Source organism: Trichosurus vulpecula, chromosome 1 (genome assembly GCF_011100635.1).
Source record: "Trichosurus vulpecula isolate mTriVul1 chromosome 1, mTriVul1.pri, whole genome shotgun sequence".
Taxonomy (NCBI): domain Eukaryota; kingdom Metazoa; phylum Chordata; class Mammalia; order Diprotodontia; family Phalangeridae; genus Trichosurus; species Trichosurus vulpecula.
In genome coordinates, this window is record NC_050573.1 from 480,387,621 (window position 1) to 480,408,635 (window position 21,015).

The 21,015-nt window shown below is 35.1% G+C and overlaps 1 protein-coding gene across 1 annotated transcript in view; it reads right to left on the reverse strand.

Annotated features, from left to right (window-relative positions):
* Positions 1–459: 459 nt before the first annotated feature.
* The window catches only part of LOC118840222 (fibrillin-2-like), a 154,462-nt gene continuing 133,906 nt past the window's right edge, over positions 460–21,015 (reverse strand). Inside the window, 2 exon segments of the mRNA XM_036747721.1 lie at positions 460–831; positions 4,259–4,421. Coding sequence (XP_036603616.1) covers positions 460–831; positions 4,259–4,421 — 535 coding nt within the window.

Consider the following 21,015-nt stretch of genomic DNA (forward strand, 5'->3'; position numbering starts at 1 on the left):
ACTGGGGGAAAAAGGAAACATCTCTTGAATCTACTGGATTTTTTAAAAAATCTCCTCTAAAATGAAATAGTTCAAATTTATAAATCTAAAGAAAAAACAAATGGGTTTTCCTTCTTAAGTCTGTTCATTTCTCCATATATTATTGCATTAAAATAAATATCTATATTTTTTAAAATTATGAACTTATAGCAAAATACCTAACTTGTTACAGACTGCTAACAAGAAAAAAAAAGTTCACATTTTTTGTGCATTTAGTGCCATATGCTGGTCTCTTGGACCTTTAGGTTGTTTTTTTTTTTATATTTTAAAGTGAAGTTATATTTAAAAAAAAAACCAGGATTCCTTAAGTCACTGACTCCTTATTGCTTGGGAAGACTAGATATGCTCAAGTGGATTAAATAGGTAAACTATTTAGTGATTATTCAGTGATTTGAATACTGAACCAAGTCTATAAAGGAGTTAGTAGAGTTGAATATGCAGTCTCATTTTGAGAGTTTCACCAAGCTCCCCTAGGAGGTAGTCATCTTCATTACTGTCTTCCAGTTTAAGTTCTTTCTGCTTATACAGAGGAAGGTTGGTAATTTCCAGTGTGTAAGTTCCAGGCACAGATTTTTTCTTGGCCATGTGCAAGTAGCTTAGCCCATTCTGTTGGTCGATTTGGAAGATGCCACTGTCATTCTCCTGGGAGATGATGTATTGAATGTGGTTATTGAGTGATTCAATAGAAGGCCTGAAGTCTAGAATGTGTAACTTATTGCCAAGGCTGGAAAGGTGGAATTTCATTTTCATTGGAGTGTCCATATCTATATTTTCTAAGTCCATCTTTTCAACCTGAGAAAAAGGAGGAGATAACAATCTTCAGGAATAAGGGCTACAAAGCATTAAGATCAAAACAAATAGAGACTGACTGCTACATCAGTTTAATCAATCAAACCTTCTTACTCCTGGTTTCTGAATGCATTTTGAATAAATTCTTGTCAGTTGGGAGAACTGTTAGTTTTCTATAAATTTCATAAATCTTTATGACTTTAATTGGTAATTGTAGGTTATGATATAGTCTGCTTGCAATGAAAAAAATATACTTATTTAGTAAAATGTCCCATTGATGGATGCTAACTTAGGTTTACTGTTGCTGGATAGTCTAGGAATTCTAATTCTTATTCTTAGGACTACTTAGAAGGTTTGGTTTATGGAGGATCATAAATACTACATCAGAGTTTCTAAGTGGAACATCCACTGGTAAAAAAAATCACGTAGATACACAGAATGTAGTTCAAGGACAACAATGGAAGATATGAGAGAGCTGTACTGCAAAACAGGAAAAGATACAATGTTCTGAATGGGTCTTTTAAAAGCAAAATGTTGACTCTAAGAGGGACAATATTGTAACATTGTTTTTCAGAGATTTTTTTCATCACTAAAACCTGTGAGCTTTCATGACTCTAAAATTAATGTAATGCTCCTTCTTACTGAGGCAGCCACATTCTTCTGCAATTCTACCTACTTCTATTGTCATTGTTTTTATTATGTTTATTCTTAGTCTGGAGAGGTGAAGGCCCTGCTTGAACGTTGTTCATTCAGGTGTAATGACAGTAATCAGGGGAACTACCCTTTCTACTTTCCATTTGCTCTGGATAGAGTGTATTCAATGGAGAAGGACTGGAAATGGGCTCCTTCCAGTGACACAATTATTCTCATCCTTTTCAGTGGGCCAGGTATGCTGGCTCAGTGCTGAAAGACACATTTTTTTAGGATAATACAACAAACCCTGGTTGGTTCCTTGGTGGACAGGGAAAAGAGAAAAGGCCTCTTCAGAGTATTTGTCCTAAAGAAAAGAAAAACTGAATACTCAGTTGATATTAATGGGAGTGACCATGCCTGTCAGACCTCTCTTTCTCCTTGTCTTTGTGGGTTGGAGTGGAAAGGGCTGCATTCTTTGATCCACGAGTCAGAAAGTTTTGAGGGTATGCCCCAATCCTTGCAGAAAAGGATAACTAGTCCTAGATGATTGCCAGCACACGTGCAAAGTAAGGTGAGCCTGAAACTAGATCTAAAAGTCTTAGCTGCCTCTTCAGATATGTTCTTTCCTAAGCATAGGTGACTGAATAGTGATTCTAAGATACAGAGTATGGGGGGAAAAGACCTACCCTCTCCAAGACTAAACCTCAGCTATATCCTTGTGTACAATGCTGAGAGGAGCCCCTTAATAAGAAGCAAAGGTGAGCATCCCAGCTCCATGGTGTGTTGGTAACCAAAAATGGGCTTCTTAACACTTAGTTCAACAGGTGCCCTTGAATAGTTTGGCTTTTGTTCCCTTTGAATAATTCACTGAGCCTTACTAGGTGCTATGCCCCAGGCCCAAACCCCTATTAGGTGTAAAACCTTAGTGGGTGTGGATTTGCAACTAAGGTGGGGCCCAAGGTGGGGCTAACTCCAGGGAGGGCCTAGTTTACACGTCTGGGAGAGCAGAGGCTTTTAGACCACCGTGGGTTTAAGTCCACCTCTTTGTGATGATTCTAGGTCATGTGGGTGAGTCGTATGTGTGACTCACCCCTGATGCTGAAAAAGACATAAAAACCAGGGGTTGGCTGTCTGTTCCTTGGAGCTCTTTGAAGCAGCAGTGGTGGCTCGTGACTGGGTCAGCCCTTGTTCTGAGCTCCCAGGCAGAACCTAGATGTTGGTAACTATGAATTATATTGGGTCTGTCTGTTGATATTTGTAATTTGTTTGTATTTTGTTCTGAAGTTCAAGACGCTGGCTTTTTCCCCTGAACTAAGTGAATGCTGTCTGTATGCTGGATTAAAGTAAACTTGTCAACCCCTTCACCTTGCTTTCCTTAGTTAAACAGATCTAAAGAACCTGTGCTGTTGGCAGCTTTCCGGGTGCTGGCTGTGGGTGGATCTTACACCCCCACAGAAGCTGCTAGTCGGATTGTTGAAACACATGGGGCCAGGAGTAGGTTGTGTATTCTTACATTAGTGTTTGCTGTTACTGCTACAGGAAAATATCACAAAATCTATTTCAGAATTTGCTTCTAATAAAGGGATTTGTAATGAGAAATGTGTCATTGAAAGAAATATTATGGGTATTTGTTTCAAAGGAAGAAGACAGGTCTTACTTCTTTGGTATCATTCTTTTTCCTCTGACAAGACAGTTTTTCCTATTTATAGATTAACAGGTAACTGAGAATGGGTGCATCAAAGGTCCTGGCCCATTTAACTGCAAGTTAGAAAGGTTTAGAGGCTGGGTTCACTCCCTTCAAAATCCCCCGAATGGGTGGCTCTTCTTGGTTTAGTGGCCAGTCCTTCAGAATTAATCATTCAATTAAGTATTTCAATTTGTTCTACAGAACTCTGTTTTGTACTGGATTTGAAAGCAGGGATTATTTCACCTTTTCTATTTGAACAGTGCTTGATACATAGTAAATGCTTATTAAATTCTTTTTCATTCATTCTTTCATTCAATTGCTAATGGTGTCTTCAGATGCACTGAGAACTGTACGGTCAAAAAAAAACTGGATGTACTACTCTGTGCCACACTTTTATGAATAGTGAATTCCAAAAGACTACGGCCAATGTCATGCTTAGGATGATATGATGACTTCTTTACATCCTGTTCATGAACTGTCAATTCTAGTTTTCCCAAGAGATATCTATGTAATACTATGAAACAGGCAAGAAGTTGGGCTCAACAACTTGAATCTCCCAATCCAAAATTTCTTCTATGTTATAATACCACGCTTAATACATGTAGGTTTTAAAATTCATATTATTCCAAGTGAACATAGAGTTTTATCTCCAGGGAACTCTGGACTACAAGTTAGAGTTGCCAATTTGATTTGGTAAGTTTCCAAACTGGTAATTCCCCAAACTGATGAAATCACAAATTTGGGTCAAAAAAAAAACCAACAACAAAACTTCTAGCACTCAAGTGTTCCAAGTTCAGTCAATAAAAGCAACATTGTTAATTTAGAAGGAAATTTATGATCCTTTTTAAGCATCATTTTTAATATTCAAATACGCCAATGGATAATCTTAAAACAATCATTTTCATGCTTTTTCCCTCTGTCCCTTGAATTTTTATTTAGCACTTCAATTTTATTTAATATTGTAATTTACCTATTGCTTCAACTATGGACAATTTGCAATATATTGAGTTCCACCGAAGAAGATAAAACACAAATATCAGTGTCATTTTTTTAAATAGATGAAATCTTGAGGCTAAATAAAGTGAAATTCTAAATAGTAAATTTACTTACCACAGCTGGTTCAATTTCATCAATATTTCCTTTTTGTCTGCTGTCTTTCCTTGGATAGCCATTTATTTTGCCTGCTTGAGGAGACAAAGTTTTTTCTTCATCTACCTCTGTATCCATTGATAGGTACTGGCATTTGTTAAATCCTGTTCCTGAGACACAGTGACTGTTGGCAAAAATGAACACATGAATGAAACAGTTTTTAACACATAATCTGATATTTGCCTAGACTTTCTTCCTAGCTTTCTCCCAGAGGGTTTTCTGAAAAGGAACAAATAGTTTTTCTCCAAGAAAACTAATGTGCTCATGGTTTGGGTTTTTTTTTTTTACTACTCAGTGACAAATAGACCTTTTACACTATTGGGAGAAGAATTTATTTGGACTGACTCAAGGCAACAAAGTGTATGATGTTACATTTTGAACTTCTCTTATTCTTCCTTTTCCCAAAATAGAAATATTAAGAAATGTATGCACATGTGGAAACTAAAGCCAGAAAATCACTTATCAATGAAAATGCTTTAAAATGGCACAGCTTAAGTTTGTTTATTTCTAGCTTGTTTTCATCCTAATTTTAGGAATAATCACTGAATTCACACTTCAATAACAAAAGAGAATCAATGTAATGAATCTTTATGACCATAGTATAAATCAAGTCTTTAATTTAAAGTGATATCTTGACTATTATATGAAGAATTTATCAATTACTTTTTGAGGGACAAGAACAAAATGCTATTGAATTGAAGAAAAGACTATTATTATTTTACTTTTATTATTATCCTTTTACTTTAACTAATAATTCAATTGATATGTTTAATGTAAGTGGAACAACTGTGAAGTACCCATGTATTCTAGATACATCCCTCATTATTGATTCCAATATTCTACAAGTCATGTCAACTGTTTTTATCATTGGGCTTTTAAAAATTACTATTGCTGCACTATTCAATATTAATAGAAAAACAAAGAGCAAAAGATTGTGAATTCCTTGATGCTCTATGGTTGGCTAAAATTCAGTTTATACATGTGAAGTACTTTGCAAATCTTATGTTAGTTGTTGTCAATGTCATCATCATCATCACCACCATTTCAGTCTTCTCATCTTTTTTGATGGTGTTCAGATAGATATATTCACTAATGTATTATTTTTCTTTTACATTTAATCATCTGCAGACTATTTATTGCTCAGGTGGAAAAAAATAACTGCTTTTGTAGATGAATAACAGTATTATGATGTGAACCTACTGAAAACATCCTTGTTATAACTGCATTTGAGGAACTTGTGTTTTATTGTGAGATAACAGGTAAACAAATATATATGTAAGCATACATACATATATACATAATTGTATTTATGTGCATGCATATATGTGAGTGTGTGTGTGTGTTTGTGATATAGAAAGGAGATGGAACTGGTCCCATTACTTCCTGGCAAACAGAGGGGGGAAGAAATGAATGCAGTGTCAGATTTTATATTCTTAAGCTAAAAAATCACTGTAGATGGCAACTTCAACCATGAAGTTAAAAGATGATGGCTCCTTAGAAAGAAAGCTGTGGCAAATCTGGACAGTATACTAAAATGCAGAGACATCACATTACCAACAAAGATCCATATAGTCAAAGCTATGGTTTTTCCATTAGCAGTGTATGGCTGTGAGAGTTGAACTATAAGGAAAGCTGAGTGCTACAGAATCAATGATTTTTAACTGTGGTGCTGGAGAAAACTTTTGAGAATCCCTCGGACAGCAAGGAGATCAAATCAGTCAATGTTTCAAAAAAATTAATTCAGAATATTTATGGGAAGGTAAACTGCTAAAACTGAAGCTTACATAATTTGGTCACATAATAGGAAGACAGGACTCACTGGAAAAGACCTTGATTTTGGGAAAGACTGAAGGCAAAAGGAGGAGACAGAAAGTAAGGTGGTCTGGATAGTGTCTTGGAAGCAATGAACATGAGCTTCAAAAGACTTTGAGAGATACTGGAGGATAAAAGGGCTTGGCATTCTATGCTCCAATGGGGTCACGAAGAGTTGGACATGACTGGACAACTGAACAACCCCAAAATTGGAGAAGAAAAAGAATTAGCAATTGTGAGTACTAGAATTTGAAGGCAGTCAGGTAAGGCAAGAGGAAAAAAGAAAGCATATGAAGTATCATTTTTGAGGAACTGACAGTAGGCCAGTGTTGTTATAATGAAGAGTGAATAGAAAAGAGTGAAGTATGAGAAGACTGGAAAGATAAGAAGCAGCCAATTTATGAAGAGTTGACTGCCAAACATAGTTTATATTTAATCTTGGAAGTAATGGGGAGCCATTGAAGTTCATTGAGCAGGGGGCTGGTCTGACCTGGTCAGATCTACTCTTTAGAAAAAATCAATTTGAGTGAAGATGGTGGAGTGAGAGGAAATGACAAATAAACTGGAAATAAACAAAAAAGAAACATAGAAATGATAAATAAAACTAAAAGCTGGTTCTGTAAAAAGTATAAAATTGTTAAATCTTTAGCTAATCAGCTTAAAAAGATCAGGGCAAAAAATAAAATCAACAAAATAGCAAATGAGCAAGGTAAAATCACAGCAAAACCAGAAGAAATAAAGAGGAAAATCAATGCATATTATGCTCATTTATTTGCAAATAAAACTGATAACATGAAAGAAATAGAAGAGTATAAATTACCTATATTATTAGCAGATCTTAAGTAATCTAATCTCAGGAAAGGAAATAAATCTTGCTTTAAAAAGACCACAAACCCCCCCCCCCCCACCACCACCACCGCAAAACACACACACACACACACACACACACACACACACACACACACACACACACCCATGGATCTGATGGATTCACAGAAGAATTTTTTCATACTTTTAAAGAACAGGACAGTTAATACCTATATTTCATGACTTATTCTCAAAGATGAGAAAGAACCCTACCAAAATTCATTTATGAGATAAATATAGTCCTAATACTTAAACCAGGGAAATATTAAATACAGAAGAAAAATACAGGTCAACGTCATTAATAAAATTGACACAAAAATTTCATACAAAAGCCCATCAAAAAATTGCAGCAATTTATACAAGAAATCATTCATTATTATCAAGAAGAATTTACAGCAGGGATGTGAGGATGGCTCGATCTCAGGAAAATGATCAACATAATTAATCTTATTAAAACCCCAAACATCGCAAATCACATGATCCTCTCAAGAGATACAGAAAAAGCCTTTGACAAAGTATAGCATTCTTTTATGCCAAAAACCATAAAAAGTATACATATGGAGGGATGCTTTTTAATATCATAAAAAGCATCTATCTAAAACAAAAGCAAGCATCATGTGGAATGGGAATATACTAGAGTCTTTTCTTTCTTTTTTTTTTATTAATAAATATCATTTATTTAGTTAGACTAATAATTACTTGGACTGTATAAAGATGTTTTGGATCAAATCCTTACTAATTACTCCTGATTCAAAACACTATAGAATTATTCCTCATGCCCAACCTCCACCACTGTACATTCTAATTCCTATTTTTTCTTTCTTTTTTTTTAATTTAAATTTATTTAACATATTTGGTTTTCAGCATTGATTTTCACAACAGTTTGAATTACAAATTTTCCCCCCATTTCTACCCTCCCCCCCCCACTCCAAGATGGCTTATATTCTGGTTGCCCTGATCCCCAGTCAGCCCTCCCCTCTATCACCCCCCTCCCCTCTCATCCCCTTTTCCCTTCCTTTCTTGTAGGGCAAGATAAATTTCTACACCCCATTGCCTGAGTATCTTATTTTTTAGTTGCATACAAAAACTTTTTTTGTTTTTGAACATCTGATTTTAAAACTTTGAGTTCCAAATTCTTTCCCCTCTTCCCTTCCCACCCACCCTCCCTAAGAAGTTGAGCAATTCAACCTAGACCACACATGTATCATTATGTATAACCCTTCCACAATACTCATGTTGTGAAAGGCTAACTACATTTTGCTCCTTCCCAACCCATCCTGCTTTATTGAATTTTCTCCCTTGACCCTGTCCCCTTTCCAAAGTGTTTGTTTTGATTACCTCCACCCCCATCTGCCCTCCCCTCCATCATTCCCCCCCTTTTATTTTTTTTTTATCTTCCTCCCTCTTCTTTCCTGTGGGGTAAGATACCCAACTGAATATGTATGGTATTCCTCCTCAGGATAAATCTGATGAGAGCAAGGTTCACTCATTCCCCCCTCACCTGCCCTCTCCCCTCCTCCCATAGAACTGCTTCCTCTTGCCACCTTTATGCGAGATAATCCACCCCATTCTATCTCTCCCTATCTCCCTCTCTCAGTATGTTGCTCTCTCATTCCTTAATTTCATTTTATTTCTTTTAGATATCTTCCCTTCATCTTCAACTCACCCTGTGTCTGCTCTCTCTCTTTTACATATATATATATATATATATATATATATAAAAACACACATATATATACACATACATACATATACACATAGATATATACATACATACACATTCACTTATATATATACATAAACATATATATATATATATGCATATTCCCTTCAACTACCCTAATACTGAGGTCTCATGAATCATACACATCATCTTTCCATGTAGGAATGTAAACAAAACAGTTCAACTTTAGTAAGTCCCTTGCAATTTCCGTTTCTTGATTACCTTTTCATGCTTCTCTTGATTCTTGTGTTTGAAAGTCAAATTTTCTATTCAGTTCTGGTCTTTTCACTGAGAAAGCTTGAAAGTCCTCTATTTTATTGAAAATCCATATTTTGCCTCGGAGCATGATACTCAGTTTTGCTGGGTAGGTGATTCTAGGTTTTAATCCTAGCTCCATTGACCTCCGGAGAGTCTTTTCTAATACATATGAAAGTAACACACTATTTTTGGGATAGTATTGGAAATGTTAGCAATAGCAGTAAGACAAGTGAAAAGAATTAAAGGAATAAAGATAGGTAAGGAGGAGATAAAATTACACCTATTTGCTAATGATATAATTATTTACTTGAAAAATCCTGGGGAATCAACAAAGATACTACTGAGGCAATTAATAGCTTCAGTAAAGTTGCAAGCAACAAAATAAATCCTTAAAAATCAACAGCATTTCTACATAATAATAACAAAATAGTATAAGCAATGATAGGAAAATCACATTCCAAATAACTAAAAACTGAATAAAATATCTGGAGATCAATCTTTAAAAGCACAAAAAATACTTGTGTAGATTCAATTACAAAGTATTCCTTAAAGAATTAAAGAACAACCTACATAGTTGGAGGAATATTCAGTGCACATGGCTAGGCCATGTCAATATAATAAAAATGACTATTACTAAAACTAAATTACATTTGAAATGTTGTGACAATCAAATAACCAAGAGGATACTTCACAGAGCTTTCCTCTCATCAGATTTGGTTCAAGAAGGGAATAATATACTCTAATAAGTTTAGAAATAAAACTTGTTCTACAGGCAGCAGGAGGAGAAAGGGGAAAGAAAAGGGGGGATGGTCAGAAGGGATGGAAGAAGTAGTAAGGGGAAAAAGGTAAGATAAGGAAGGGGAATCAAGGGAGGATAAATAAGGGAGGATAAACTGAGGAAGGCGACAGTCAAAAGCAAAACTTTTGAGGAGTGGAAGGGAGAAGGGAGAAATAAAAGCATAAACAAGGGAGAAATAGGATGGAAAAAAAGACACTGATAGTAATCATGACTATAAATGTGAATGGGATGAACTTTCCCATAAAACAGAAGCAGATAGCAGAATGGATTAAAAACCATAATCCTACAATATGTTGTTTACAAGAAACACATTTGAAACTGGGGGATATACACAAGGTAAAAGTAAAAAGCTGAGGTAGAATATATTGTGCTTCAGCTAAAGTAAAAAAAAGCAAGGGTAGCAATCCTAATCTCAGAAAAAGCAAAAGCAAGGATAGATCTAATTAAAAAAGATAATGAAGGATACTATATCCTGCTAAAAAGCACCATAGACAATGAAGCAATATAATTATTTAACACGTATGCACCAACCTCAAAATAAACAAGAAAGAAGTTAAGGAGGTGACTAGAATTTTAGAAAAGGCAGATATGATAGACCTCTGGAGAAAACTGAATAGGAATAAAAAGGAATATGCTTTTTTTTCTCAGCAGTACATGGCACATACTCAAAAATAGACCATGTACTAGGGCATAAAAACCTCACAATCCAGTGCAGAAAAGCATAAATAGTCAATGCATCCTTTTCAGATCATGATGCAATAAAAATTATTTGTAATAAAGGAACATGGAAAAATAAACTAAAAATTAATTGTAAACGAAATAATCTGATCCTAAAGAATGAGTGGGCCAAAGAACAAATCATAGAAAAAATTAACAACTTCATTCAAGAGAATGACAATAATGAGACAACATACCATATGGGATGCAGCAAAATCAGTTCTTAGGGGAAGTTTTATATCTCTAAATGCTTAAATGAATAAAATAGTGAAAAAGGATATCAACGAATTGGGCATGAGACTGAAAAAGCTAGAAAAAGAACAAATTTAAAATCCCCAATTAAATACCAAATTAGAAAAACTGAAAATCAAAGGAGAGATTAATAAAATTGAAATCAAGAAAACTATTAAATTAATAAATAAAACTAAGAACTGGTTTTATGAAAAAACCAATAAAATTGAGAAACCTTCAGTCAATTTGATTTTAAAAAAAGAAAGAAGAAAACCAAATTACCAGCATCAAAAATAAAAAGGGTGAAATCACCCCCAATAAAGAGGAAATTTAAACAATAATTAGGAATTATTTTGCCCAATTGCATGCCCACAAATTTGACAACCTTAGGGAAATGGATAAATATTACAAAAATATAAATTGCCCAGGTTAACAGAAGAGAAAGTAAAATACCTAAATAACTCCATCTCAGAAAAAGAAATTGAAAAAGCCAGCAATGAACTCCCTAGGAAAAAATCTCCAGGGCCAGATGGTTTTACATATGAATTCTATTAAACATTTAAATAACAATTAATTCCTATACTTTATAGACTATTTGGGAAAATAGGTGAAGAACGTGTCCTACCAAATTCTTTTTATGACACAAATATGGTACTAATACACAAACCAGGAAGAGTCAAAACAGAGAAAGAAAATTATAGACCAATTTCCCTAATGAATATGGATGGAAAATTTTTAAATAAAATATTAGCAAAAAGATTATAGTAACTTATGATCATAATACCCTATAACCAGGAAGGATTTATTCCAGGAATGCAAGACCGGTTCAATATTAGGAAAACTATCAGCATAATTGATCATATCCACCTGAAAACTTGTAGAAACCATATGTTTATCTCAATAGATGCAGAAAAAGCTTTTGACAAAATACAACACCCATTCCTATTAAAAACACTAGAAAGCATAGGAATAAATGGAACCTTCCATAAATTATAAATAGCATCTACCTAAAACCATCAGCAAGCATTATATGTACTGGGGGTAAGATAGATGCATTCCCAATAAGATCAGGGGTGAAACAAGGATGTCCATTATCACCCCTATTATTCAATTTGGTACTAGAAATGTTAGCTGTAGCAATAGGAGAAGAAAAAGAAATGAAAGGAATAGGCAAAGAAGAAACTAAATTATCACTTTTTGCAGATGATATGATGATTTACTTAGAGAATCCTGGAGATTCAAGTAAAAACTACTTTATATAATAAAACTTTAGCAAAGTTTCAGGATATAAAATAAACCTACATAAATCCTTGGCATTCCTATACATTACTAACAAAGTCCAACAGCAAGAGATAGAAAGAGAAATTCCATTCAGAGTTACTGTAGACACTATAAAATATTTGGAAGTCTATCTGCCAATACAAACCCAGGGCCTATATGAACATAATTATGAAACTCTTTTCATGTGAATAAAGTCAGACCTAAATAAATGGAAAAATATCAGTTGCTTATGGTTAGGTCAAGCTAATACAATAAAAATGACAATTTTACCTAAATTAATTTACTTTTTTAGTGCCATACCAGTCGAACTACCAAAAAATTATTTTACAGAGCTGGATAAAATAATAGCAAAATTCATCTGGAAGAACAAAATGTCCAGAATATCAAGGGAATTAATGAAAAGAAATGCTAAGAAAGTTGCCTAGCTGTACCAGATATTAAATTGTACTATAAAGTAGCAGTCATCAAAGCTACTTGGTACTGGCTAAGAAACAGAGTGGTGGATCAGGGGAATATGTTAGGTACACAATACACAGTAGTCAAAGAGTATAGCAATCTACTCTTTGATAAACCCAAAGAATCCAGCTTTTGGGCTAAGAGTTCACTATTTCACAAAAACTGCTGGGAAAATTGGAAAATGGTAGGACAGAAACTAGGCATAGGCCAATATCTTACACCAAATACCAAAATAAAGTCAAAATGGGTCCATGATTTAGGAATAAAGGCTGATACTACATGCAGTTTGGGAGAGCAAGGGATAGTTTACCTATCAGATTTATGGGAAAGGGAAGAATTTATGCCTCAACAAGAGATAGACAGCATTACAAAATGAAAAATGGATAATTTTGATTATCTTAAATTGAAAAGTTTTTGTACAAAGTCAATGCAACAAAGATTAGGAGGGAAGTAGAAAATTGGGAGAAAATCTTTACAACCAGTGTCTCTGATAAAGGCCTCATATATCCAAAATATACAGGGAACTGAGCCAAATTTATAGGAATACAAGTCATTCCCCAATTGAGAAATTGTCAAAGGATATGAACAGGCTGTTTTCAGAGGAAGAAATTAAAGATATCTACTGGCATATGAAAAAATGCTCTAAATCACTATTGATTAGAGAAATTCAAATCAAAACAACTCTTAGGTACCACACCTCTCCTGTCCAATTGGCTAACGTGACAAAACAAGAAAATGATAAATGCTGGAGAAGATGTGGGAAAATTGGGACACTATTGCATTGCTGGTGGAGTTGTGAACTGATCCAGTCATTCTGGAAAGCAATTTGGAACTATGCCCAAAAGGCTATAAAAATGTGCATACCCTCTGACCCAGTAATAACACTTCTAGGGCTGTATCCAAAGAGATCATACAAGTGGGAAAGGGACCCATATGTACAAAGATATTTATAGCAGCTCTTTTAGTGGTAGCAAAGAATTGAAAATCAAGGGCATGCCCATCAACTGGGGAATGGCTAAACAAGTTGTGGTATATGAATGTCATGGAATACCCTTGTGCTATAAGAAATGGGGAAGATACGGACTTTGTGATAACCTGGAAAGACCTACATGATATGATGCTGAGTGAGCCGAGTAGAACCAGGAGAACATTGTACACAACCACAGATATATTGCTTCTGTGATGACTAACTTTGGTAGACCTGGCTCTTCTCAGCAATACAAGGTTCAAAGACAACTCCAAAGGACTCATGATGGAAAGAGCTATCTACATCCAGAGAAAGAACTATGGAGTCTGAATGAATATTGAGGCAAACTATGTGTTCTTTTTTTTTTTTTTATTTTGTTTCTTCTTTTTCATGATTCATTCCATTGGTCAAAATTCTTCTTTACAACTTGCCTATTATGTAAATAAGTTTAATGTGAAGGTATATGTAGAACACATATCGGATTCCATGCCGTTTTGGGGGGGAGGACAGGGAGGGGAAGAAAATTTGGAACTCAAAAACATGCCGACCTGAGTGTTGTAAACTAAAAATAAAAATCTTAATTAAAAAAAATAAAATTATAAAAAAAAGCATTGTCTGACAACAGGTCTTCCAAGAAGCCTTTTAAGAATCATTAAAAATATCATTTATGTATATTTCCATAAATCACTCTACTAGATGATGAGTTTGGACAGCACATGCTTAGATGTGTACTGTTATTAGTTTCTGACAATGTTAGCTTTAAACATCTTTGCTATTCCAGTGACTAAAGGCAATTTGGAACCCAATCCTGGGAAGCATTGATAGGATTTATTGTCTGTTTCCATGGCATTTTGTCTGTGGTAAAAGATCTGGACACAGGTTTACTTATCTAAGGATGTCTTAAGGCCTGATTTAGGGTCAAAAACATCATAAACAAATACTGAAACAAATAAAAATAAGAAAAAGTATTGCCATGAGCACAACAAAACATGAGAAGATTCAAAATATACAGTAATAAATTTCCATTTCAAGAAAGCCTATAAAATACTATGCATTGTGCTAAGAGCTGTCCATCTTTTCTTTGCTTCCTCATAAGTTTACTCCTGTTCTCTGCTTTGCACTTCTTACTTTGTTATTTTCCCCCCTTCTTCCCCATCCAACCCCAAGGCTACAATTATACATGGATATATTTATATACACACATATATACATACATACGCATATATGTATATGCACACACAGATACATAGATATACATATATAGACATACACACAGATATGTATGCATATACATACATACATATACCCACTTACACACACATATATTTAGATATCTATAATCATGTTCATATATAGTCATATACATTTATATGCATCTATGTAAGACCGTGCTACACTTATTTATCCTCTGTTTTTCTGAGGATGGATAACCTCTTCCTTCATAAGTTTAAGTCTCCATATTTTTCCAAGACCATTAACATGTCATTTCCTACACCAGAGCAATACTCCAGTCTTACATTGTCTAGTTATTTTAAATAGTTCAAAACAACATTAATGAACAAGGCTGAAACATAGTGTAGTTTCCCTATTTTTCTTTTTATTAGTCTTAACTTTGTCCACAATTATGATTTTCACCCCTACTCCTTTTTCCCTAACAAATTCTACTCCTGATCTTTATTTATGTTCGTGTATATCTCCTTATTTCCTATCCCTTCTGACTCCTCTACTTTACTTCTACCTGCTACCTTGAACTCTTTATTATTTGACCTAATCCCCCCTCCAAGGATCCCTCCCTTGTCCTTCCATTCCCATTAATCTAAATATCCTTCTATAGTCCCTTTATCCTATTCCCTCACCCTCACTTTTAAAGATCCCTCCTTTGTCCTCTCCCTCCTCCCTATCCCCTTAGCATTTTCTTTTTGAATTTAGAACATTTTTATACCCTTCTACATATATATGTTCCCCCTTGAGCCCAATTCCCAGTGAAAGCAGGTTTTCATAACTCCCAGCCCTCTTCCACCATATAATTCCTCTATGTTGGTTCTTCCTCTCTCATCTCATTTGTATAAGATAATTACTCTTTTTAGCTACTCCTAAATGGTTTTACTTTTTAAAGTCACATCATACTGAGGTCTACCTCAATCTTTCTTATGAACTACTCAATTACTAATAGCAATCTTAGACATACGTTTTACATTTCCTCATATAAAATGTAAACAGTCTGTCTTTATTGATGCCCTTGTAATTAGTCCTTGTAATTATTTACCTTGTATTTCTCTTGGATCTTAAATGTCAAATCTTCTATTAAGTTCAGGCTTTTGGTTGTTTTTTTGTTAACAAAATCCTGAAAGTCTGACAATTCATTAAATTTCTATTTTTTTTCATTCAGGATTATGCTTAGCTTTCCTATGATATTTTTGGTTGGAACTTCCATTTTTTTTGCTTTTCGATATATCGTTTCCCAAGACCTGTGGTCTTTTAGTGTTACTACTGCTAAGTATTGTATGATTCTAATTGTGGCACCATCATATATAATTTTTTTCTTGTTGTTGTAATAGCTTATCCTTGAGCTGGGGATTTCAGAATTTGACTATATTTCTGGCGGTTCTCCTCATAGTATCTCCTTCAGGTGGTGATTGGTGGATTTTTTCTATTTCTACTTTCTCTTCTTGTTCCAATGCTTCAGGACAATTTTCTTTAATTATTTCTTGTATTATTGTATCAGGATTTTTTTTATCATAGTTTTCAGGTAATCTAATTATTCTTCTATTTTCTCTTCTTGATCTGTTCTTCACATCAGTTGCTTTTCTTATGAGATGTTTCACATTCTCTTCTATTTTTTCATTCTTTATATTTTGTTTTATTATTTCTTGGTCTTTTATTACTTCACTGGCTTTCCCTTTCCAAATTCTGGTATTCTTCCTTAAGATTTTATATCTCCTTTTCTAATTGGTTGGCTTTTCATAATCTTCTTGTTTTTATTGGTTTTTTTTAGTTTTTCCTCAATCTCTATTATTTGATTTTTAAAGTCTTTTTTCAGTTCTATGAATTCTTTTTGGGCAGGTGACCATTTGACATTACTCTTTGGCGTAGGAGAGGGTTTCTTTGCTTCAGTATTCTCCTATGAAGATAAACCCTGGTCTTCTTTATTCCCATAATAACTTTCTATGGTTGGATTCTTTCTCCTTTGCCTGCTCATTTTTTATTTGTAGCAACTTATTTTTTTTGCAATCACCTCAAGTAGTTAGGTATGGGGGATGGTGCCTCTGGCCTCAGATCCTCCTTCAGTTCTCCCCTCTGGCCTGGAATCAAAACCAAGACTTGCAGCTTCCTGTAAGTGCCCACAGCCAGCAACATCCCTGCCCCATTGCACTCACCAGGCATGTGCTGATTCCTTCTCACCCAGGGCCACAACTCTGCAACACAGGTGGGTCTGGCATTCCTTGTCAGGAAATGTTCCCTCAATATTCTTGGCTCAGATGCTCAACTCTCCTTACTGTCCAGGAGGTAAAAGTTCCTGTGGCTGGGGCCGAGCCAGCCTCCCAACCCAGCTAACCCCAGGGCTTGACACTTGTTGTTTAAGCAGAACTAGCCTGAAGGTGTTTATTCTTCACAGGGACCAAACCTTATCCTGAGATTTTTCTTCAGATCTCTCCTGACTGTCCCAGGAGGACCATTGTTCTACCCTTACTCTGATTTATTTTTACTGCTCTATGTTTGCCTTGGGGTGCTACTTTATCTAGTTTGTGGGGGAAGTCTGGAGATCGGAATTTTCTGACCTACTCCACCATTTTCCCAGAATCCACTCCCCCTTGGGAGAAGGGAAAAGGAAAGGAAAAAATAAAGGAAATTATTTTATATTAAATGAGGTTTGTGAACAGGAATTTAGACAAGTAAAGGTGTTGGCCTCCTACTCTCTGTCCAGGCACAGAGAGTAGGAGACACTTGTACCTTGCTTTTATCTGAACTGGTTAAAAGAGGGAAGAATACATATACACACATAGCTGAGTACAGAAATACACCTTATTGAAACTGGGAAACAGGGGGGCAAAGGGTGAAGAGAAAAGCAGGAATAAGGAAGGGAGATCAAGGGAAGAATTAATCAGAAGAAAAAAAGATGGGATGGAGTAAAACAGCAATCATAACTGTAAATGTGAATGGGATAAACTTACTCATAAAGTAGAAAAGGGGAATATTAGAAATCGGAATTCAACACTATGTTGTTCACAAGAAAAAAACATTTAAAATGACAAGAGACACACAGAGAATATAAGGGGGCAGAGCTAAGGCTATTATGTTTCAGCTGAAGCAGAAAGGCATGGGAAGCAATCATGATGTCAAACGAAGAAAATTAAAAATGAATTTAATTAAAAGAAATAAACAAGAAAATTGTATTTTTCTAAGAGGCACTATAGACAATTATTTATTACCACTAATAAACACACACATGCACACACACCCCCACACACATACACGCATGCATGTATACTAACAAAAATAAACAAGAAAGAAATTAAAGACTTGAGTAGAATTTTAGAAAAAAAATAGCGATGGTAAAAAACTCTAGGAAATATTTGAATAGGAAAAGAAATGATACTTGTACAATAACTGGTCATGTATTAGAGCATAAAGTCTTCACAAATAAAGAAAAAGAGAATAAATCCATCTTTTATCAACTGCTGTACTATAAAAACTATATTACATAAAGGGCATTTGAAACAAAGATCAAAAACTATTTGGAAATGAAATAACTTAATACTAAATATGGGTCAGTATAAGAACAAATTACAGAATCAATAATTTTTTAAAGATAATGACAACAATAAAATAACATGCCAAAATTTGTGGGATGTAGCCAAAATAATATTATGAGCAAAATTTACTTTTCTCAACTTTCATCAAAAAAGACAGATGAAGTACATCACTGAATTTATTGTACAACTAAAAAAAATCCCTGGAAAATTAACAAAATAAAATCTCTCAATGAAATGCCAAAATAGAAATTCTGAAAAAGCAATGAGTATATTATCATAATAAGGTGTTAAAAAAACATTGAACTAATAAATGAAACTGAGATGGATTTTTGAAAATTAAAAAATAACCCAATAAAATAGATGAGTTATTAGCTTATTTGTCTATTAGATGTCCAAATATGTGCCAATAAAATAAAAAATCTAAACAAAATGAATATTTAAAAATATATAAAATATCCAAATTAAGAGAATAGGAAATAGAATACTTAAATAACTGTACAGTAGAGAAAGAAATTAAATAAGGCAGGGACAGAGCCAGGATGGTGGCTGGAAAGCACTGACTTGCCTAGGGCTCTCCCCCAAGTCCCTCCAAACACTGATAAAAAAATGGCTCTGAACAAATTCTAGAACTGCAGAACCAACAGAATAGCAGAGGGAAGCAAGGCTCCAGCCCAGTACAGCCTGGATGGTCGCTGGGTAAGGTTTATTGTGCACAGAGCTGGGAGCTGAGTGGAACAGAGCCCAGTGTGGGACATGTCTGCACCAACCAGACCTGGAGCCAGGCAGAACAGGCCCTAGTGCCCTGAATCAGTGAACTGTGGCAGTTACCAGACTTCTCAACCCACAAACACCAAAGACAACAGAGAAGGTTAGTGGGAAAAACTGCAGGGGACAGAGTGAAGGGAGTTTGCAGTTTGGTCACCACCCTGGGGGCAGCCGAGGTGATTCAGCTACAGGACTACAGCTGCAGTTGCCTCAGGCCCCAGGCCCACCTGGTGGAAGGAATTAAGTGGCAGATCAGAGCTGGAGTGCAGAGCCTGCTCAGATCTGAGTCGAGGTCCGGGTTTGCAGTTCTTGGGGGAGGAGAAGCGCTGCTGTGGCAGAGCTTGCTGTGTAGAAATAGCTCTGAAAACAACAGCACAGCCCCTCAAGCGTGGGACAAAGTACTCTCTACTCTACAAGCAGTCATACCCCGACGAAAAACTCAAGGGTCAAGTAGTTGGCTGGGAACACGGCTAGGCAGCAAAAATGGACTTAGATTCAGACTCAGACTTTGTAATCTTTCTTTGGTGACAAAGAAGACCAAAACATACAGCAAAAAGAAGTCAACAAAGTCAAAGAGCCTACATCAAAAGCCTCCAAGAAAAACATGAACTGGTCTCAGGCCATGAAAGAGCTCAAAAAGAATTTGGAAAAGCAAGTCAGAGAAGTAGAGGAAAAATTGGGAAGAGAAATGAGAGTGATGCGAGAAAACCATGAAAAGCAAGTCAATGACTTGCTAAAGGAGACCCAAAAAAATACTGAAGAAAGTAACACCTTAAAAAATAGACTAACTCAAATGGCAAAAGAGCTCCAAAAAGCCAATGAGGAGAAGAATGCCTTGAAAGGCAGAATTAGCCAAATGGAAAAGGAGGGCCAAAAGAACACTGAAGAAAATACTACCTTAAAAATGATGTCTTCTTGACTCTAGGCTCAGTACTCTATACATTGTGACAACTAGCTGCAGCTATGAAATGATAAAGGATGGTAAGGTGTCATCAGGAGTAAACTAAGTCTCAGTGAAGGCCAGAGATGAAAGATTAAGATGAAAAGGACTTGTTTATGAGGAAATAGGGTTGAAGTGGATAGGGCTGAAGGAGAGGTGAGTTTAGGGATGGAATGATGTTTTTCACAGGCAGCAACAGGATCAGAATCATCAGGATGGGGGGAAGAATAAAAAGAATGGAGCATGTTAACCACTGAGGGTATATTGTTGATTTTACTCTTGGATCCTAGCCTATGGGCTTCATCTATAGGTAAATCATATTTGGTTACCTTCAACAAACTTAGTGGTATGTATGTTTTATCAGCCTTTATTATTTCTTGGTGAAGTGATGTTTGCTAGTTCCAAAAGTATTTCTATAGATTTCTGACCTATTAAGTATTTGCTCTAAGAAAGTTAATTGATCCTTTTCCTCTTTTCTAATGAAAAAGTGTTCTTTCTATAGTTGCCTTAGAGTGATAGATCCCATTTCATTATTATACAGGTTTTTGTTAGTATGCTTTCCAAATCTGTTATAATTTTATACTCCTGAAAGTGTACATTAAGAGTGACATTGAGGTGTTAATTGCTCTAAATGTCTTCTTCCCATTCAGCTTTGATTTTAGGTTGACAGTATAAACATATTTGGTACAGACTTCTCTTTGATATGCCTATTCCTAATGTATTTTCCCTAGAAAGTTAAAGATATCTTAAGATACCACTTTTATCTTTTGGTTCAATGTAATCTGATTTAAGTTTATAGCCTTCAGTCTCTATCTTTCCTTAGTGTTCATTAAGAATTCAACACTTACAAAGTCGAAATTATATTTTGATATAGAGAAAGATTTCAGAAGGTGAAGGAAGAGTTTAATATATTTTTGATAGAACCACACAGCTTGATACTACCAATGTAAATCAAATGATTAATAAAGTGTTTTGATCTGACTCTCTTTAATGTGGACTCTCTTTAACATGAAAGCCATAGTTAATTCTATTGGGAAGAAATGATAATCAACTTTAGCCTAGGTAAAATCATAATGGTTTAAATTGCCTGCCTCAAAAACGTATTTTACATCAATTGTTCTTGATGTTTTTGAGTTGGTGGCACATTT